This window comes from Trichechus manatus, unplaced genomic scaffold, assembly GCF_000243295.1.
Source record: "Trichechus manatus latirostris isolate Lorelei unplaced genomic scaffold, TriManLat1.0 scaffold00183, whole genome shotgun sequence".
NCBI classification, from domain to species: Eukaryota; Metazoa; Chordata; class Mammalia; order Sirenia; family Trichechidae; genus Trichechus; species Trichechus manatus.
Window position 1 is genome coordinate 852,141 of NW_004444119.1, and position 22,687 is coordinate 874,827.

Consider the following 22,687-nt stretch of genomic DNA (forward strand, 5'->3'; position numbering starts at 1 on the left):
GCCGACGACTCCACGGGCTCTGGCCTGGCCGACGAGGCCGCCGACGACAGCGGCGAGGAGGGTGCGCCCGAGCTTGCGCCAGGTGAGGCAGCGCGCGTGCGTCCGGATGGGGCCGTGGCTAGGTAGCTCCATGCCCAGGTACCCCGCACCCAGGTGGCCCCCTGCCTGAGCAGTCCTGCGCCTGGCTGACGCCGCGCCCTGGTAGCCCCACGCCCACACACCCAGGTAGTCTCCTGCCCTGGTGGTCCCCTGCCGTGATGCCGTGCCCAGGTAGCCCCATGCTCTCATACCCCTCATCCAGGTAGCTCCCTGCCCTGGTGGTCTCGTGCCTGGGTGGCGCTGTGCCCAGGAAGCCCGACGCTCATGTACCCCACATCCAGGTAGCCCCATGCTCAGCCCAGATCCAGATAGCCCCATGCCCCAGTGGTTCCACACTTGGGTGGCATGGTGCCCTGGTAGCCGGCAACCAGGTAGGTCCCTGCTCTGTTGGTCCCGTGCCCGGGTGGCACTGTGCTCAGGAAGCCACACACCCAGGTACTCGTATCCAGGCAGCCCCATGCCCACGTACCCTGCTTTCATGTAGCCTCCCGTCCAGGTACTCCACATCAGGGTAGCCCATACCCAGGAAGCCCCCTGTCTCTGTGGTCCTGCTCCCCGTGCCGCTGTGTCCAGGTAGTCCCATTCCCAGATAACCTCCACACATCCTGTTCCTCGCCCACCTGGTGCTCATGTCAAGGAAGCCTGTGCTGGTTGCTGGCACCCAGGTGTCCTGAATCCAGGTAGCCCAAGCCCGAGTAGCCCCATGCTCAGGTGTTCCACATCCAGGTTACTTGCACTCAAGTAGCACTGCACCCAGGTGGTCCCTTGCCTGAGTAGTTCTGCTTGGGTGATTCTGCACTGGGGTGTCACTCGTGTCCAGGTAGCCTATGCTCAGGTGGCCCTGTGTTGGAGTACTGACTGCTGGGCAGTTACAGGTACCTGCCAGCTTTTTTGGCTATCATTCTGCTAATTAACCACACCTGTTTGCATAAATTAGCTCCTTTGGCCTTGAGCTGGTGGTCTCTCCTGGGCATGCGTACTTTCTGAGCAAACAACACGTGATCCCCGCGGAGGACTGCCCCTCTTTTCCTTCAGTTTTCTCATAGCCCTCTCCCACACACACACACGCTTACCTCTGTTCTCCTGAACACCACATAGACAAGGAGTAACTTCAGATTGGGGCACAGTTGTAATGAATTTCTTGGAGTCAGGTAACCTTGAGTGTTCAGAGATGGTTGATTGGAACCAATCACATTCCTTATAGCAGGCATGTGCATGTTTAAAGAAGTTGGCCAACTTTGTTTTCGTAATTTCCCTAGGTTACGTTTTTTAAATTAGAAATTTTAATTTTGAATTTTTCATTAATTTTTCGGTTTGGGTAGTTCTTCTTGTAAGTGTTATCATGGTGTTTCAGTTACAGAATTTGAACTTTCTCTTCATAGCCAGGGGTATTGTTTTTTCCTTTCTGCAAACTGGTTAGTGGGTGTTGCTTTTACCTAGAAGTTCAAGAATAATAGAAACCAAAGTGATTCTGCAGGGTTATTTATATTCTGGGGTGAGGAAAACGACCCTTGTGCACTTTTTCAAAACAAAACAAAAAATAATCTATAACATTTTTCCTGTTAGAGATTTAGCTAAATCACCTGCATGCAGTTTTTAATCATTACGGGTTTGTAAGTATTATATGATAGTCTACTCGGCTCAGATACATATTGGACCAACAAAAATGTAGAAGAGTGGTTTCTTGAATCCCTTAGAGAAACCCATGCTAAATCTACGCGTACATTTACAAGGGTATCTGCAGCAAGTGGGTAAAAAGACATGATGCATCAACCCATATTGTGCTTCTCATTTCTTAGTCTTTAGTCCTGTGGGGAAGAGACAGGAGAACATTCTGTTTCCTGAATGTGTGATGCTCAGGCACCGAGCACATTTAGATTCCTCTAACGGTTTGTAGTGGGAAACCTGGTGGATCATTTGTGACCCCTGGGGTTTTTTTTTTTTGAAGTTTAATTCTCGGTTTTCTTTTTTTATTTTCATAATTACAGGTTTTACTGATTACATCCAGTAATACCATGCCTACTTTTTTGGAACACATTGGATAAAATACTAGGAGAGCCCTGAATCTTTTTTCCCCTCCACTTTGAGGACTCATTTTTAATATTTGGAAAAGCTGCTGCCTGCATCCATTATGATAGCAGTCACGTGATTAACAGTAAGCTAGTCAAGTAGTGCTTTAGAAAGCAAGAGTTGGAAAGATCAAATTGTTTTCGCTGTAAATTGAAGTTTACTTTTTCTTTCAGGTTCATTGAATGTTGGGGATTATCATTTCTTTGGAAAGATTACATGTATTTTCTCGATGTGTTATTTTTTGAGAAACTTAATAGATACCTCAGATGCTTCTGTAAAAGATTCTATTTGGTAATTGAATTTAGCAAAAAGTTGACAGTAGAATAAGTAGAGAGTTGTCGCTTATTGACAGAGCAGAGAAAGGCGTTCATGGTGTGTCAGTGGCGCAAGACTTTGAGAGCTCTTTTGGTCTGTGGAGGTCACTTTTGTAATCCTAAGGACAACACGCAAGCCTTTTAATCATAGCAGACACCTGTAAAGGCGTAGCGTAGTGTTAGATTGCTGATTCATGGTGCTCTTTAAGGAGAGAAACCCACGTTATGTCAATTTAGCTACTCTGAAAAGTCTCATTTGTAGGGTATGCTAAGGCCTTTGAAGCAACTGCTTTGGAAAAGGGAGAAAACCAAACCTGTTGTCATCTAGTCGATTCCAATTCAGAGAGACTGGGTACTTGGAATCCTTTATTTTGATCTGCAGCTGTCTTTCTTTTAAAAACAGATACTACTATGGAAAATGCTTGCCTTTTCTATTCCTGAAAAGATTACTTAGATCTTTCAACATTTCTTATTTTAAATTCTTATAGAACTTTGCTGAGGTGACTGGTTAAATTTGTTAGAGCAAATATGTAGACATCGAGGGAGAGAGATAAAAGTAGTTCTCCTGAGAGTGAATTGGACTACTTGCGGCAAAGTTGAAATTGGGATTCAGATCTTTGTGGCCTTTCCAGTAACTGACAGCTGTGCCATAATTTCACTCAAGGTTTTTTGACATCCAGGAGTTGATTTGAATGCTGATTTGGGATCAGACTAACTGAAATTTATTTTTGTAGTGAAACATGCAGACGTCTGTTGAGTGTTGTTATCTATCACTTTGGAAAATTGTGATAGTCATGCCACTACTTCTACCCAAGGCTTAGTCCCGCTAGTCCTCGTTACGCACCTAAAATAGAAGAGCAAAGTTGTGAATATAGTTCCATAATCAAAGTATGCTCCTGAGGTAGATTTAGATCCTAAATGGAGAAAGTGACGTGGCATTAATAGTTCACAAAAAATGAATCCTTTTCATTGGGGAAGAGGAGAGTTGAAAGGGCATATAACTGAAGTTTATAAAACCAGTATTTCCAAGCACAAATAGAATTAGGGAGCTTAGAAGTCAGCACTTAGGAAAACTGAGCCTTACGTCACAAGTAGACACATGGACCTCAGTACACAGGACAGAACATAATTCTGCTTAGAAAGCATCTATATGAAGTTATGGATAATGGAAGTGCAGAGTGACTGAGAGGCAGCTTGGAAGGATTTGCTTCATCCAGCTGACCAGCTATCCCAGGGCTCATGCCGTTGGGACGAGCCTCTTTCTGCTGGAGTGCCTGGGGCTGGCACCAGTCACAAATATTGAACTGTGTCTTCAATGCAGATCAGTCAGGAGCCCATTATGAGCACTTATCTACATACGTTTAAGTTAAAATAATTTGACTACCCCAGTTTTTGGTGGTCCTTGTTACGTGAACATCTCTTAACACATAGAGTTTCTCTTCCAATGAGCCTCCTCTCTATTTCTCTTTGTATACTTTAGAAAGTAAGGAGTCCCTGGGTCTTTCAAATGCTTAACACACTCAGCTGTTAACCAAAAGGTTGGAGGTTTGAGTCCACCCAGAGGTGCCTCGGAAGAAAGACCTTGCAATCTACTTCTGAAAAATTAGCCATCGAAACCCCTATGGGGCATAGTTCTTCTCTGACACACCTGGGGTCATCATGAGTCAGAGTTGCCTCGATGGCAACTGGTTAATAGAAAGTAAAACCCCAAGGTTTAGATCAAGTCATATGAAATTTTTGTTTGTGTGCTACCGCTTTTGACTGACGGAAAATGGCGAATTACGTGTTTCAATCTAATAGCATAGAAAAGTGCTTAGAAGAAAGGCCGTAGAATTATATGCAGCTTGAAGGAATAAGGAGAGAGTCTTCAGAAGAAAAAAAGTACGGTCAAGGGGAAGGGAAAATAATTATTCTTAAATGAGTGGATTTACCTTCGGAAACTCTCCCTTTCCCTAATGTCTCTGACGTGTTAGCTGAGCACATGCTTGGACCCTGACCCAGGGTACACGTTTCTGAGGTGGCTGAGGAGCAGGGCTACGCTGAAGTCAGGCAACGAGGAAAAAGGTTAACTAGCCTTTCTTCTTCCTTTTCACCAGAGCAGGGCCATAATTAGGACAGCTTAGGGAGAAATGTTTTTATACGTCCACCCATTGACGCAGGATTTAGGGTGCGTCCAGCCAACAAAAGTAGGAATGTGGAAGGTGGGGGGTGGTATTTGCACATGGCGGCTGGGCCTGCTGGGCGTGGGGAAGCTTTTCTACATGACTTATTCTTAGAGTTTACTTTAATTTAGAGTTGAAGTAACTCTTCACAGAAAGCATGCTCCCTTTTGTCCCCGAAGGGGGATGCTGGAGACCTGCTACTTGTCTCAGCTGCTGGAGCCCCAGACTCACCAAGGGGGCTTCATCAGACAGACGCGTGGTTGGGTCAGGAGGAATTTTGTCTGAACAAAGTGCTTCATCATTGGTCCAATCTGAGAGCGAGCATATGATACAACAAAGAAGGAGGTTGTGTACCAGGGAGGGGAGAGAGCTAATAAAATGAGACCAAGGGAAGTTCAGAGTATTGACAGGAAATAACAAAATGGAGCATCACTGGGGGAGGAAAAGCCACATCTGGGAACAATTCAGTGTGAAAAACTAATACTCGGGGACCAAATAAACCAAACCTGTTGCCGTCAAGTTGATGCTGACTCATAGCGACCCTACAGGACAGAGTAGAACTGCCCATAGGGTTTCCAGGGCTATAATCGTTATGGAAACAGACTGCCACATCCTTCTCCCACGTAGCCACTGGTGGGTGTAAACCACTGACCTCTTGGTTAGCAGCTGAGTGCTTAACCACTGTACCACCAGGGCTCCTTAGTACTCAGGGAAAGCACTGTAGAAAGTAGTGATGCTGAAGGGTTTGTAGGTGGTATGGAGACCCTGTACCTAACAGAAGCTTGCAGAGTCCGTGAAAAGCCAGACAGACAGGTTAGCTCCTTTAGGGACTAGGAAGCCCACTTTATCTCACTCTGGCAGTTCCTTCATCACACCAGTGGCCCGCGTTGCATGCTGAATGATATCCAGTAAATGTCCCTGCACACATCTATCTACTGCTCCTGGAAATGCTGCCACGGTGCTGTCATGATGAAGTGTTAAGTGCTCTGCCATAAAGTGAGGGATGCTGGCTGCCATATGGCCAAGGCCACGCTGGAAACGGTTCCTCGAGTACCGCTGTGTCTCCTGAGTGGAACAAGCCAGAGGGCTCCCAGAGAGCAGAACCCACACGGATCCTGGTAAGAAGTTGTGGAGGAGAATCTGACAATAGAGACACAGGTCTGGCAATAGTAGGCATCAGACAGATGAAAGACGAAGGGGCATCCAATTGATAACAGATGATGTTAAGTGAGACATAAACATACCTAGTGGTTTGACAAAGGAGCCATGGTGGCGCAGTGGTTAAGTGCTCAGCTATGAACCAAAAGGTTGGTGGCTCAAACCCACCAGCTGCTCCACAGGAGAAGGACCAGGCTATCTGCTCCCATTAAGATTCCAAAAAACCAAGCCCACTGCCATCGAGTCGATTCCAACTCATAGTGGCCCTATAGGACAGGGTAGAACTGCCCCATAGGGTTTCCAAGGCTGTAATCCTTACGGAAGCAGACTTTCACATCTTTCTTCCGAGAAACAGCTGGTGGGTTTGAACTGCCGACCTTTCAGTTAGCAGCCAAGCACTTAACCACTGTGCCACTAGGGCTCCTTTGTCAAACCACTAGGAATCTTTCATGTCTTGCTTAGCCTTGTTATCCATCGGTTGCCTGTTCTTCTTGTATCTGTCTGATGCCTACTCTTGCTGGATCTGTGTCCGTATTGTCCGGTTCTCCTCCACAGCTTCTTTCCCACCAGGAATTTTTTGGAACTGAACATGCCTGGCTCCGGCATTGGTTGTGGCACAGCTGCTGGAGCAGAGGAGGAAGAGACAGGAACGAACATTTAATGAACATGCTGTTGTAGAATTTTCCTCATTCTTTAGAAAATTTACCATTGTTTCACAAGCAGATGTTAATTGTGAACAATTCAGATTATATAGAAGTGGAGCCCTGGTGGTGCAATGTTAAGCACTTAGCTGCCAACTGAAAGATTAGCAGTTCGAACTCATCAAGCAGCTTAGTGGGAGAAAGACCTGGCAATCTGCTCCCATAAAGATTACAGCCTAGGAAACCCCATGGGCAGTTCTACTTTGTCACACGGGGTCGCTATGAGTTGGCACCCTATCAGTGGCACCCAACAACAACAACATTATAATGGGATCATAATTATCTACCTATTGATGGACATTCAGGTCTTTTCCAGTTTTTCATTGCACACAGTGCTAGAATAAATATGCTGGTGATGGAGATCATTGAGAACACTTAAAAGTATTCATAGTAGATTTCTTTAAGCGAAATTACAGATTTGAAAGGTATGCATGTTTTATATTTTGACAGATACTGCCAAATAGGTTGCAATAATTTTCATATCCACCAGCAGCTTTTGAATATGTCCATTTTCTTATACTTTTGATAATTCTGTTTTACAAATTTCCTTAATTCTGCTTCTGTGAAAGAAGAAAATGGCATATTTTTATTGTTTTAATTATTGTTTTTCTGATTTGTTATGGGAGTAAGTATATTTTCATGTTTACTGGCCATTTGTGTTTCTTTGTGATTTCACGCTTCATGCACTTCGCACGTGTTTCTAATGTGTTTGTGTTTTCTTTCTAAGAGTTCTTTATATATTGTGGATATGAATCTTTTGTTATGTGTGCTTCAAATGCTTTTCTCCCAGTTTTCCATTTGACTTTTTTTCTAGTTCATTTATGGAGTCTTTTACTGTAGAAGTTCTAAAAAGTCAGACTTGTCAAATTTTTTTATGGTTTCTCTTTTTGCACACAACTTAGACATTCCCTGCATTACTATTAAAATATTTTTATTGAATATGTCTAGTTTGATTTATTGCATTTGCTTTAGTTCACATTGCTTTAATCCATGTGTACATTTAAAAGATGTATTATGTGAGGTGTTTTAAATTTTCCCATTATCGATACCCAGTTATTGCAACGTAATTTTTTCAAGTTAGTCTTTTCTCCGTTGCGTTGAAATATCAACCTCATTATATACTGCATTTCCATATGCTAGACACTTTGCCCATATTTCATCTAAACCTTCATGTACCCCAGTGAGATGGAGTTGTTGTTAGTTGCCACAAGTTGATTCTGACTCATGGCCACCCCAGGTGTGTCAGAGTAGAGATGTGCTCTGTAGGGTTTTGAATGTCTGATTTTTTGGAAGTAGATCACCAGGGCTTTCTTCCGAGGCACCTCTGGGTGGACGTGAACCTCTAACCTTTCAGTTAGCAGCTGAGCGCGTTAACCATTTGCGCCACCCAGGGACTCCTGAACTCAGCACATTTCCCCTTGAAAACAGGGATATGCATGATTGACTACCAGCATATGTGGTTTAGGTATTTTTGTTAATTTTGTGTGTAGAGGAAGGTGTGGTGGGGGACAGAATTGTTATTAAATGCATCTCTGACTATCTTGAATATTAGAAGGTAAGAGAGTTGAACGGCCTAGAAACAAAATGCTTTCGTGGAAGGAACTCTTAGGTGCCCAAATTCCTTGTTGAGGAATCGGGCTCTGAGGCCCCATCCCAGGCCAGTACTAGCTCTAGAGGGCCTTTGTGTTTTGGGTCTTCTGAAGGTAGCGTTAGCTTCTCCTCCTAACCTTTCTCCATTTTCTGCAAATACATTCCACTCTTCTCAGTCAATTAGTGATCCTGCATCTTGGTGACACACAGTTTTCCTCCTTGTACAGAATATTTATGTGTTTACATCACCACTTATGTGTTTTTTGGCCTGTGTGTCTGGTTCACACGGTGCTTTGTTTAAAGTAATTCAGTCAGATAATGTGTTTATTTTAGACGAGGACAAGTTAGGGTTTCTACATTCAGTCAGTAAAAATGCAGGACACTTGAGTTACATTTGGATTCCAGATTTTTTTTTCCCTTTTTTTTTTTTAGCATGAGTTTGTTCTATGCAATATTTGGGATGTACTTATGCTAAAAAAATGTGTTGTTTATCTGAAATTGAAATTAACTGGGCGTCCTGTATTTTATCTGGCAAGTGTCTTGTGGGTAAATCCTTTTCTGGTCGGCTGTGTTGTTTTAATGCAGGTAATGTCTGGTCTTGTTTTTTGTCTTACTAGTTGACTGATTAAGGGAGCCTTGCAGTCGACTTGACAGCACTCAACAGCAACGAGTTGGCTGATAAACCTGTTCAGCAGCTCTCCTTTGTTTACTACTAGATGTTGGTAACCTCATATGGTGAATGTTAGAAAAATCATTAGCTGAGGAAGCCAAGGGGGAGAACCTTCTGGTAGAGTTTGCTCTCCTTCTACAGTTTTCACCTGTTAACACTTTAAACAGATATATCAGTTCTGTCGAGAGTCTGAACCGCGCTCGTGGGAAAAGAGGTTCAGGAGGAAGCAAGATCACCTTTAGTCTGTGCGCTTGATTAAAAAACAAAAAGTTGGCATTTTCTGACTCAGTTCTATAAAGTTTCCTGAATTAGGATGACCTATTATACTTGAATACAATACGCAAGGTTAAAGAACCTTTCTGTTTTAACCCGATGTTTGAAATGTCCTCTAAGTCTCTGAAATATGTCCTAAAGAATAATGCGTCAGGGCTTGTCTTATTGGACATACGTCAGTAATCAGAGTAGAAGGTTTTGTTTTATTCGGAATAGTATCTGGCTAACTGTACGTAAGCTTTTTATGTCACGGTTCCTTTGGTGCCTTTTACCTGAGCGTTGTTCAGAGCCTAGTGAGAGACCTCGGGCGGTACAGGCAGTTAAGTGCTTAGCTACTAACCTTTGAAAGATTAGCAGTTTGAGTCCACCTAGAGGTGCTTCGGAAGAAAGGCCTGGTGATCGGCTTCCAAAAAATCAGCCACTGAAAGTCGTATGGAGCACAGTTCTACTCTGACACACGTAAGGTCGTCATGAGTCAGAATCATCTCGACGGCAACGGGTTTGGGTGCTGGTAGCATAGTGAAGGCAACACAGCTTGTCGGTTACTTGGGAAACAAGTTGACTGAACACTGCAAACGCCAGACAAATACAGTTTGCTAAGAGTTAAGGTGTTTCTAGAAGAAACCAGCCCTAACCACTGAAACTGTTGGTGGATGTATGCTCCTCTCTCCTTGACGCAAAATCAAAAAGACCCGGGTGTGCTTTAGGTCACACGTTAGATGTAGGCTGCCCAAATACAGAGAAGTGTTCTGTCATCTCAGAGTACATGACGTGTAGCCTGTGATTTCCACAGATAAGAGTAAATGAATAGTCCAAGATGGAATGGAATACAAAAGCAGCATAAGAAAATCGGCTGTAATTAACAGTGTGGCTTTTTTAGTGGACATATTCCTTCTGGTTCTTAATTGATTTTGCTGTGTATAATCTACTCTTATTTAGTCTTGGTTTAAAAACAACAACTAAATAAGCATGTGTGAAAAAAAGTCTGGCAAATCACCATTCTCTTGGGAATTCTTTGTCCTGGGTTTGAACTGTTGAAGAATTGCTTCCATATTAGTTGTAGATTCCATGGAGCAAATGAGAACGTTATTGAGAACAAAACCAGTGGGTTCCTCCTGTTCCTCCAGACCAGCAGAATATGGAGACAAATTCACGTTTATTTTAAAAGATCTGTCTGTAATTGAAGTGGAAGTTTGTCCGAGACCCGGTGTTACTTTGAAATGAGGCTCTCCTGAGTCAGCCGGAGGTTGTTGCTTCTCCTGAATGCGTTTCGGAGGTGTGCCTTGTCTCCCACCAACATATGTCTTGTCATGTCTTACTGCTTACATGGCGTTTGAGGCAAGGGACTCCCCCTTAACGTTAAGGAAGTAGTACCGGGGAAACGCAAGAAGAACTTTGTGCTGTTGCTCCCCAGAGGAACCTCATGAACCACCTCCTTGGATCCCTGTGACTTCCTTTTCCAGCTTGTGAGACAGCATGCAGTTGTTTTCCTTCTGGAACGTGTACATACCCTTCCCGTGGAGGGACTACATGTAAATTCTCTTGTGGAAATCATGTCTTCATGAACCCCCACTGGGTTGTGCTGCTGGGTAGAATAGAGTTGAGAATCATTGTTCCAATTCAAAGTCTTCAGTGACAAAATGAGCTGCTGAGTTTTATGCAAATGCCAGGTGGCCAGTTGATTAAATATTTAGCGTTATGGAACCAAATACGATTTTAAGAGGACATTTTGTCGTCTTTTATTAGGTAAAGCTCAGTGAAACAATTACAGAAATGAACTATCTGTGGTTTTCTTGAAGATTTGTAGAGAGGCACATTCATTTAGGTGGGTTTTCTGATTAATTTATTCTAGGTCATCATGTTGTAGTATCTGAGATCTCCTTCTAATCTGTAGTGTTTTATGTAAACTTTTTTTTTCCTTTCATCTACAGGATGGGGAGCACGTCTCTTACAATCCTATTCACCCCCCTTGGAGCCCCTTGCCCAGCTTCCTCTCCCCTTGGCAAACCCTCTGTGTATGTGGCCTCTGCCATGGCTGGGTCTGCTTTGTAACTCCTTGCTGTGTCATTGGTGTCTTCTGATAGCTTTCAGTCTCTGTTGTTGTTAGTTGCTGTCGAGCTGGCTCCGACTCACAGCGACCCCACGTATAACGGAATGAAACATTGCCCAGTCCTGCACCATCCTCACGATCGTTGGTATGTTTGAGTCTATTGTTTTGGCCATTGTGTCAGTCTATCTCATTGAGGGTCTCCCTCACCTTCACTGGCCCTCCCCTTTACCAAACATGATGTCTTTCTCCAGTGACTAGTCCCTTGTTTCTCCACCTTTCCTAAAATATAGGGGTCCCACTTTTCTCATAACCTTAGAACTGCCTCACAATTAGTTACTTTCATTCCGTGAACAGACTTGCGATTTTGCCTGTTGAAATGACGTTCATTTCTGGGTCCTATAGTTTTCAGGCAGGTAGTTCCCCATCAGGTTTTCAGGTACAGCATGGCTTCATTTTGTTCCCCCTGTAATCTGATGGTATTAATGGACACAGCCCGTGAGAGCCCAGTAGGAGCATGGAGGTGGCTTGGCTTAACCCCATACCTGTCTAGTTCCGTGAGTTGAAACGTAGGGGCCCACTCTTGGGCAGACCCCTGGCCGTGTGCTGGGACTGGATGCAGCTCATGGTTTCCAAGGCCAGAGCTCTCTCTAAGGACACCTCTGGCACCTCCCCAAGCTAACAGTAGTATTTCTGATCAGCTCCACCCCATCTGGTGTTATTAGCATCTGTAATAACTTTGTTGCATTTAGCTGGAATTCAGGCTAAATTGACTGTGTAGCCATAACCAAAACACCGTCGCGTTGCCAGTTGAGTCAGTTCTGACTTACAGTGACCCCATGTGTTACAGAGTGGAACTGCTCTGTAGGATTTACTTGGCTGTGATCTTTATGGAAGCAGATCTCCAGGCCTTTCGTCCCTGGTGCCATTGGGTAGGTTTGAACCGCCAACCTTTAGGTTAGTAGCCAGGCACTTAACTGTTCGTACCACTCACGGTCTTAGCCATAGCGTCATTTAAAATAAGGATAATAATCATTAATAGGCTCGTCCATCACTTAATTTTTAAGATTAAAAAAAAGTTCTTGCCTTAAAATGGCTTAAGTTATACAGTTTGATCCGTGTAGGAGGCAGAAAATCCATGAAGATGTAGCTACCATACCACTGTGTAACTGGGGTCTATGGTAGTTTTCTCAGAAATGATTTTTTCCTTTGCATCCTGTATTCTGTGTCACTGTGTATACTTTTTACTATAAGTAAAACTAAAGATGTGAAATTGTTGCTTGGGTGTGGACAAGGCATTGTATGATTTAGAGCAGTATTTTCTATAATAATGAAAAAGTATGCTTGGGAAATTTTCATTAGATTTATTTTAGGGTTTTGTTCAACTGTAAAATCCTGCTCCACCTGGCTTGGATCTCTTGGAAAGACGCCAGGAATTGAGGAAGCGTGGAGTTTGTGTGTCCATGCACCCTTGAGTTGTTGAGCAGGTTCTGCAGTAGCAGAATTTTCCAGGCCATGAACGAAGTCCTCTCCAGACTAGGTTCTGTTCTTCTGCTCTAGGCTGAGTCTGGTCCAACAAACCAAGATGATGCCTAAGGACAAGTGCCTGTCCCTTAAACCACGCAGTTCTTGGCAAGGACACGTGTTTCACTGCCTCCATCACCCGGAGCTACTCAGGGTGTGCGTGCCCTCGCTCCCTCTCTTCCTCTGCACCCTGGGGCCTGGTGCCAGGCGGGCTGGTATGCGGAGGAGAAGCAGCTGGGCCAGTGCTGGCCCTGTGTCCCCATATAGGGCACACGCTCGGCCCCTCTCTAGTGTCCTTCAGGTGACGACACCTTGAATCTTACCTCAAACTGTGTCTCCGCTTCTGATCCCAACATGTACCAGCCTAAATGAAGGGTAACTTCCTGCTTGTCTCTCCTTTTTTTTTTTTACAATTTATGGGTCAGTAATTAGTCCTTACTGTGGGTAATATGGAGTCCTGGTGGTGTAGTGGTTAAGATATACAACTGCTAACCAAGCTTTTTAAACCAAGCTTTATTACTTCTTGGCTTTAAATAGCAAAGAAACCTCAGATGTAAATTCTGAACTATAATTTTTTTTTTTAAATCAAGGATTTAAAATGTGATGTGTTGAAGCAAAAAAGAGTTGTTATTGGATTATACATCTATTTAAGTATTGTACAAATGTGTATTACAAAAATTGGTGTTTTTTTTTTGAGTAGTCTTGTTAAAGAAAAAGTCATGCACATTTTCAAATCGGGCGGAAGAGTGCTCAGACTTTAGAAGTTACTCAAGGTTCTTGGAGTGGCTCTTAGGCTTTGGTTTCCACGTTTCCAGGGTTCACAAAACACAGACAGCTGGGAGGAGTGCAGAGTAGAACATTTAAAGCTAAAATTGTGCTCTCAAATCTCTGCCCTTGGCTGGGACGGGCAGGAAGGCTTTTGAAGTTGAGAATAAGGGGCCAGATGAGCAGGTCAGTAGCTGTTGTAGAGATGAAGCATTCAGAGTTCAGAGGCATCACGCTGAAACCATTTGCCAGGTTTCATTTCAAAACTTTACAGCAGCCATCAAATAGTTGCAAGCTGAGAAGCATTGTGGAAATCTGAGTATTTCTCAGTATCCCAGATCATCCTGACCCTGGATTCTCAGAGTTATTTATGGAGGTCATTTGGGCTGTGTTTGCCAGGCATGAGAACGGCCAGATATGTATACATTCATTTTTCCTTCCTCTTTGCTTATTAACCAACAGCTGTAATTTGAGATGAAAGCCAGCCCCCCATAATTTGGAGGTGGGAGAGTGGAGATGTGAAGAGAAGGAGCGTATATTTTATGGAGAATCAACTCAGAAAGGAGGCAGGGAGTAGTTAAGAAGGAAACTAGCATGAATTTAAAGAAAACAATTTTTCCTTCTTTTTGCCGATGATGAATTCTCTCAAAGTTTTACTTCACAGAAGACTTTAAACCTTGGTCCCGACTAAGATAAAGGCTTAGGCATGTGGTCTTTACACATGAAAGATGGCCCTTAATGTTTCTTATTGAATGGTGATTCAAATGAAGGCTCCGAGATCCATACGGATTGTAGCAAGTGCTGGTTTCTGTGTTTTGAGACCTAGAAAAGAACCTAAATTGCAGTTTCCTGACCTAATATTTGGGCTTGAATTAAACCTTACGATTTGAAACAGGATTAAATAATTGACTTAAAAAAAGCCCCCAACAGTAAGTTTAGATACCCTGTGCTTCTTCTCTTTGGTCATTCGTGGACAAATTCATGACTTTGACACGAAGTTTGAAGGATCCGCAACGTCCAGTCTAGGCTGTGCCGTGGAACTGCATGCAACATCATTACAGATTTGGGGCGCTCCACCAGCCTGTCCTAAGAAACATCAAGAACTAGGAGCTTCCTCCCAGTGTGTGATGCACAAGTGGCAGACCCCCTCTGAGGCTGGCCAAGGGCTAGTCCCAACCCTGGAGCGTTGATTACTTTCATAGAACGCTTCACTGCCCAGTGGTTTTCATGGCTAGGTGAGCCCTTGACTTTTCTGTGAGACTTTTCCTTCCCTCTCAGTAGAATTTAGAGATTCAATGTGCTGTGCTACAAATTGGCCTTTTATTCAGCACAGTTGTCCATTTAGCATAGGAGGATATATTGGATATATATGTTGGAAACAATTGACTCTGTTAGTATAAATTAATGAATTGAGTTTCCAGTTATTAAAAAGGGGTGCTAATAGTATTTTGACTCCTTTGGACAGTGAGCCAATTGGTTGGAATAGAAGCTCCTATTTCAAACCATACCTTTTGCAGCGAGAGAGAGTCTAACCTCAGGAGCAGCACTTTTGCCTTCGTTTACACTTCATGGGCGCTGAGGAATTCAGACTCTGAATTTGACTCAAAAACCTGATCAAAAGGGGGAAAATGTGGAACAGAATTCCAAATTCTTAACGGAATCCAGACCTTTTGGACCCATTTAGGCTGGATGAGCCCCCAGAAACTATTTCCCTGAGATAATCTTTAAAATTTAAACGAAACCATGCCCTGAAGTCTTTGGACAAAAAAATAGTTTAATTAGTAAAGTTCATCTGCTTTGAGCATTGTGCTTTTTAAAAGAATTATCTGTGTGAGATCAAATTGACAGTGGCATCTCAGAAGGTTGGATGGGAAGCTTAGGGGGTAGTGAGTTTAAGATAATGGTGGTGGAATAATGTGGAAAAGGATAGCAAGAATGGTAGCACAACCTGAAGCATGTAACCAGTGTCAGTGACTTGTCCATGTTGAAATTGTTGAAATGGTGTATCTTTTGCTGAGCATAAAAAAAACCAAACCAAACCCATTACCAGCAAGTTGATCCCCACTCATAGCAACCCTGTAAGACAGACTAGAACTGCTGCATAGGATTTCCAAGACTGCAGTCTTTATGGAAGCAGACTGCCACATCTTTCTACCTTGGCACGTTGGTGGGTTTGAACCACCGACCTTTGCTGTGTATACTTACACCAAAAAAATAAAAATAAAAAAGGTATTAAAAACAAACAAACGCTGGAACAAACTTTGTATTCAGGACATGGGACTTGCTTTACAGCATTCTTTCAGGCAGTTTCTCCACAAAACTAAAATAAAATAAATACCATTTCCTACGAAGCTTCCCCTGAAGTACACCTCCATGGGCAGGGGGGTTCCCTTGGCACACACAGCCAGAGACACTGTGCTTTCTACGATGTCTGTTTTCCGGACAGCCCCTCCTGCCTTTCTTTATGAAACTTTGCTCTGTTGTCATAAACCACAAAAGCAAAGCTCTGAAGGACAAACCATAGCAGAACCTACATGAAATTATACCCTTCGCGGTAACTCCCGTATTGCTTTGAGTTAAAGCTGACTGTTCTTTCTTTTCAGTCCATTGACTGTGAAACGTACATATATTTACTTACATTACAAGGACATGGCTCAGAAAAGTGCTTTTAGTGGTTGGAAAATTGACGTTTAGTGAAGGCAGTTAGGTGCCAAAGCTTGTTTATAGCAAAGTTAGCTATTGCTTTCCTCAGAGCTAAGTAAGCATTACACAGAGAAGTTGGCCAGATAATAATTGTATTTCAGATTCTCATGCCTTAGAAGTTCTTTATCAGTTTTGTTCTGTAAGAGTTCCACTTGGCTGGTTCTAATTTTTTTTTTCCAAAGTAGATCATATAGGTGATCCATTGTGGTAAAGTACTTCATTTAACACACGCGCACACACGCACCCATGCATGCATACGCATACGCATACATGCGTGCATGTGCACACACATCACTTGCTTTGAAAAAGAAATGAAAAGCCAAACTCATTAACTTAATATCGAGTGTCTAGTGGGAACACATGCAGCCAATGCAGTTTGAGATCATTCTGCTGATGCATTATTGTCATTTTAAGAAACTTAAAACCACAGCATCAAATTTGGGGTCTGTGACTTATTTTTCACTTAATGAAATTATTCTAAGTAAGCCAATTTGTCAAGAAGAAAAGTCCTTTAAAAACCCTCAATGCTAATGAAGTAGGTAAGCTTGTTTGAGTGAAGAAAATAAAAGTCTAAAAAGGGAACTCTGATGTGCAGTAAGTATATAGATTCGAGGAGTAGGCCATGGTGCAAGTGTTTGACTCTCGTTAGTCACAATAAGCATTCACAGGTGTGTTTGTTTAGCTACATTAGCCACCAGTGCTAGTTCGCTCCCAGGCTGCCCTCAAAAATTGCCAAGTCAGATTGTGGGGTGCTTGTGAGGACACCCTCTGGGTACCCGGATGCTGCAGTTGGGCAGAACGCATTATACAGGACAGACAGTAGGACAGTCAGAGTCACCTGTTGGAGAGTGGTCACTACTGGAGTCTTTGAGGGAGGCTCCCCACCAGGTGGTGGTGAGTCTGTTACCCTGGGAGAGCTAGCTGGGCCGGGGCCTCTGGCCAGAGTATGGCCTCCCTGCCTTAGGAACGTTCTTGCTTCCTCCTGTCCAGGGGGTGCCTTTCTGCACTCTGTCCCCTCCATCCCCAGCAGGGAGCTTGCTGGAGCGCCCTTCCTTAGAAGTACTCAGGTTAACAACTGCATTGCGTGTATCTGGTCTGGGCCCCTTACTTAGAATGTGGCTGAGCCAGGGATCGCTGAATCATTAGTATCATTTCCTCTGAAAATAATTTGTGACATCTAGTTGCAACAATGCCACTGTTGACCACTCTGCATTGTGGTCTGGAGGCTACTCTTGTGCGTTGCGGAGGTGATTAATCAATCTGCAAAAGGCCGAGGCACTCTCATTTTTGTCCTCTGGGGCAGTCCTGGGCTCAGTGCCCTCAGAGGTTCAGGCATTCAGGTGGGTTTGCCCCCCTCTTTATCTCAGGATCTGGTAGTAACTATTATTTGGAAAGTTTTATGCTGTAGGGAGGTTACAGGTTTGCAGGTGCTGTGTTCTTCCTGTGCTGGAGACATGGATGTTACTAGACAGTCAGTAAGTCACATCTGTAGAAATGACAGAAAATTTTCGAGTTCTAGATCAGCCTCCTAATTTTATAGATGAAAAACTTAAGACCAGGAGTAGATTTTAGGCTTTCTGAGTCTAAGCAGCGCCTTCTTCAGTTCTAAGATGCAATTTTAGAACTTAAGTGCTTTTTTTTTTTTTAATTTTTTAAATAATTTGTTGTTATTGAAAATATACACGGCAGAACACACTGATTCAACAGTTTCTACATGTACAATTCAGTGATGCTGATTACAGTATTTGAGTTGTGCAGCCATTCTCACCCTCCTTTTCTGAATCATTCTTCCACCATTAACTTGAAGTCACTGCCCCCTAAGCTCCTCATCAAACCTTTCAAGTTGCTGTTGGTAATTTTAAAAAAGCAGCTTCTGGTTTTTGTGTTGTGTAAAGGTTTTTGGAATTACCTTCTCAGTGGATTAGAAGTCAGGGATAAGCGTTTAACAGGTACGGTTTTGCCTTACCTCATTACTTTTGCCACTCTTCTCTGACAGTCATGAGGAGGTGTCTATGATATCATTGATCCTCAATGAAGATTTCCAGACGAATTTCTCTCTGGTTAAGAAGTATTTAGTTTAAGCACTGCATTGCTTGCTTAACTGGACATTTTCTTGTCTTGAATGTGTGGTGTTCAGTGGAATTCTGTTAACACAGATACTTTGAAAGATATTCTTCTAGAATCAGGAAGAAAAGAAGTACTGGACTGTACAGAACTGGTATACTATTGCATAGTATCTCAGGTATATTAGGGAAAAGGGGCCCTGGTGGTGCAAAGGTTGAATACTCAGCTGCTAACCAAAAGGTTGGTGGTTCGAACCCACCCAGCGGTTATGAAGAGAAAGACCTAGAGATCTGCTCCTGTAGAGATTGCAGCCTAGAAAACCCTATGGAGGCAGTTCTGCTTTGTCGCATGGGGTCACTATGAGTTGGAATTGACTTGATGGCACCTAACAACAGCAACACACGAGGAAGGTGGTGGAGGATGTGTTTTTATCCAGAATGGCAGAAATGAAGCAGCTAAGGCTGCACTGTCCCACACAGTGTGGTCTGTAGCCACATGAGGCTACCATATTGGACTGGGAGGATTTATGAACATTTTGTCCTTGGAGGAAGTTCCATTGAACAGCACGAATCTAAGGGATTAGATGTGCTGTTCAGCTGTCTTAAGAAAACAACTTCTAAAAACTGAAACTCTTTATAGAGGAGGTGCTGTTTTAGAATTCTAGCTCTTTTCTTGTTTCTGTTTTGATGCCTGAAAGTTTTGCCTTCTTTCAGGATCCACATGTCTTCTCATCGATAATGTTGATAGGTGAAAATGAGCATACTGTTGTGTCTAGAGAATCCTTGTGGAGATATTTGCTCTTTGAGATGTTTAATTGGCTGTAACCTAAAATGTTAAACCATTCCCCTGGGAGATTTCTTGCCTCCTTTGCCATGACACTGTTCTGATGGCTTGGTCAACTCACAGAATAAACAGGACAAAGATGAGTAGCACAGCAGTCATCTTCATCAGCCAGGGTTCCCTGAAGTTAGGTCTCCATACCAGAATGTGATGTTAGATTGCATCCAGGCATGCCCCACTTTGTGTCTTGGGAGAAGAACACCAGAGCCCCGCTCTCTTGGGTTTAATATACTAACAGGACAGCCACATCTGTGTGCCAAATGCACGTACAGACAACAAGTAGGGGAAACCAAACAAAAAACCCGTTGCCATTGAGGTGATTCTGACTCATAGTGACCCTATAGGACAAAGTAGAACCGCCCCATAGGATTTCCAAGGAGTGGCTGTTGGATTCAAACTGCTGACCTTTTGGTTAGTAGTTATAGCTCTTAACCACTGTGCCACCAGGGCTCCAAGTAGGGGAAAGGGGTAATAAAGGTAAAAGGAGATAATAAAAGTGGAAGGCCCGCAGGCAATGGACATCATTCATTGTCGCTGTTCAGGGCGGGTGACCATCTCTTAATCGACTGTTCTAGATTTACTGGTGTCAGGAGCGTTTCTTCCCCTTTACCCCACTACAGTAGTAGCTTAACAGAGCTCTGGGTTTCTTCAGAGGGCAATCATTTCCCCTTAAGGCACATACTTTCCTTTATGTCCATTAGTAGTTACGTCCATTAGCAGCTAGGGAGGTAGAGATTATAGCATACCTTTGTACCCAGCACCTGTGTTCTTCTACAAAAAAATACAAGGGGAAGAAAGGGGAGTGGCAACAAGACACCAATAAAATGGACAAGGATAAGCTGTAGTTTTTAGAGATGCTTATTTGAACTATAAAAGAAATGCGAGACAGTGGTTCCCTTTGTGGGGAGGAGACTAAGTGGATGGCCCCATGGTGGGGCTTCCATAGTGGTTGGTGAAGTTCTGTTTCTGGAGCTGGATGTGGTTACAAGGGTATCCCTTAAAGTGATTTATCCACTTGTACATCAGTTTTGCGTTACTTTCTGTATCTATGTCTTATTTTACCTTAAGAAGGTTAAAAACATTTAAGGGGAAGGATGGTACCCTTGCTGCAGATGACACTCAGCGGTAGATGAATTGATCAGGCTGGCTGGTGGTCATAGAGAAAGCTGCCTTTGCCAAGTTACAGTTGTTTAGGTGTGAGACGTGAGACGTGGAGACGATAACCCGTATTCCATCGTGAACCTGGAACTGCCTTCCCTCAGATCTAAGTGCTGCTTCCTGTGCATGCATTCCGCATGCCTCATTGCATTCCATTCACAACCTCCTGATGAGATGGGTAGGCACGAGCCCATTCTGTAAATGAGGTAACGAAGGCTCAGGATGTTAATTCGACTGCCCAGCTCCCTTGTGAACGAGAGAACCTCAACTCAGGCCAAGCCTATCTCCCTCACAGTGAGGAGACACCCTATCTGCCTGCCCTGCCCTCATATCTAAGGTTGCAGCCACATGGGGGAGAGGAGAATTCTACATAACATTGAGCCCTGACGAGATAAGGCATCTGGGGTATCATCCAGTGCACTCAGATAGTCCACGCTCTGTCTCCTTTGGTCCCCGAGGAGGATGAGAATCTCATCATTCCTGGATCAGCAGTGAATGCAGTTGAGAAACAGAATCAACTTACTGACTACTGGCAATTTTTACCATTCTTGAATCTATGGAAAAGTCGGTGGAAAGCCTCGAAACCGTGAATATGCACAGGTTAACAAAACCAAGAATGTTTAGCTTGGGAAAGGAAAGACTTAGGTGATACACAAATGCTGTTTTCACATGCTTTAAGGTTTGGATTTTTTGTGGAAGAGGAATCAGATGAATTGTAAGGCTTCTGAGTGCAGAATCAGGTGGAGAAAGGACAGATGTGTCCACTTACAAGGAATGCTTTGACCCAGTGACTGCGATGGGAACATGGATGGGCTGTGTTATAGCCAGGTCTGCCCACTGCAACGGAGAGACCAGCGTGAAGGTGCTGGGGGGTTCCTCACCAGGTCTGGTGGAGCCACATGAGGCCCCCCTCTCCCAGAGAGTGGGAGTCTGAGGAGGAAACCTCAGCAAGGGAGAGGAGAGAGGGAGCTCACACGCCTTTTGTCTGGGTATTTGGCATCAGGGCCAGAGAGTGGCACTCACGTCATCTGTGTGCTCCGTGGGAGTGAAGCCCATCGTCAGAGGGCATGTCGGCCAATCAGGGCAGACACAGCCTCGTGCTGGGCGGCTCCTCAGCACTCCGTCACCTGACAGGCCTGGCTGTACTAGTGCCACTAAGGAGCCCTGGTGGCTCAGTAGTTAAGTGTTATCTGCTAACAAGAAGGTTGGTGGTTCAAACCCACCAGCTGCTTCTCGGGATAAAGTTGTGGCAGTCTGCCTCTGTAAAGATTACAGCCTTAGAAACCCTACGGGGCAGTTCTACTGTGTTCTGTAGGGTTGCTATGAGTTGGAATCGACTCGATGGCAACAGGTTTGGTTTGAGTTTTTACTGGGGTTACTGGTGGCTCAGTAGTAGAATTCTCGCCTTCCACGTGGGAGACGGAGGTTCGATTCCAGCCAGCGCACCTCACGTGCAGCCACCACTGGTCTGCCGGTGGAGGCTTGAGTGTTGCTGTGATGCTGAACAGGTTTCAGCGGAGCTTCCAGACCAAGATGGAGTAGGAAGAAAGGCCTGGTCACCTACGTCCAAATATCAGCCAGTGAAAACCCTGTGAATCACAGCAGTCTGATCTGCAGCCATTCATGGGGATGATGCAGGACCAGCAGTGTTTCATTCCGTTGTGCATGAGGTCACCACTAGTCAGGGGCCGGCTCGGGGCAGCTAACAGCAATGTAACTGGAGTTACTAGGTGGAATTCCAGATGACGACAGATTAGCTGTTTGTTCCCAAGTGAAATCTGGGGCAAATGACTTGCCACCTTCCAAGGAGGACTGTGGCGATGTGGTTCCACATTTTAATGGCCCAAGCATTGATCATGTTTCAATTGCGTCACAAATGAGCATGCGTGTTTCGTACAAAGAGGAGTTTTTCCTGTGGCTGTCTGTGTAACTGATGAATGCTTCGTTGCGATATTTGAGTTAATTATGCACAGAACAGTTATTTGAACACAACAGAATCAAGGGTCCAGAAAATAACAGGAGATTAAATGCAAAGGGAGTGTTAATGGAGGGTTTCCATCAAACTCCAGCCACACCTCCTTCCTGGGTCCGGCATAGTCCTGTCCCCTCCAGGCTGTCTAGGGGTGTGTTTTGTTGCTCATGGTTGCCTTTCGAGGCTCTCCTGCCCGCCCCCCCCTCCAATTGCCACAACCCCACCCAGTTCTTACGGACTCTTTCCCAAGTTTCTTAGACATGCAGGCAGCTCTGTGGTGGGTGTGGTGAAGTCAGGCAGATCGCGTGTCTCCGGCCCGGGATTCCCACCCTCGGCGCGTTGACATTGGGCCAGGTCAGTCTTTGCTGGGGGGCTGTTTTTGCATGGCAGGATGTATAGCTGCATCCTCGGCCTCCACCCAGGAGGTGGCAGTCACACCTCCTCCCTCCTCAGTTGTCACAACCAGAACTGTCACCAAACATTGTCTCATGTCTCCTAGGGGGCAACCCTGCCATTAGGAGCCACTGAATACCATGAGGTCTCATATCGGCACCAGGCGTGTGCGTGCATACATGAT

The 22,687-nt window shown here is 44.3% G+C and overlaps 1 protein-coding gene across 1 annotated transcript in view; it reads left to right on the top strand.

Annotated features, from left to right (window-relative positions):
- The window catches only part of ZNF516 (zinc finger protein 516), a 110,405-nt gene that overhangs the window by 59,735 nt on the left and 27,983 nt on the right, over window positions 1–22,687 (top strand). Inside the window, exon 3 of the mRNA XM_023741570.1 lies at window positions 1–82. Coding sequence (XP_023597338.1) covers window positions 1–82 — 82 coding nt within the window. The remainder of the gene's footprint in view (window positions 83–22,687) is intronic.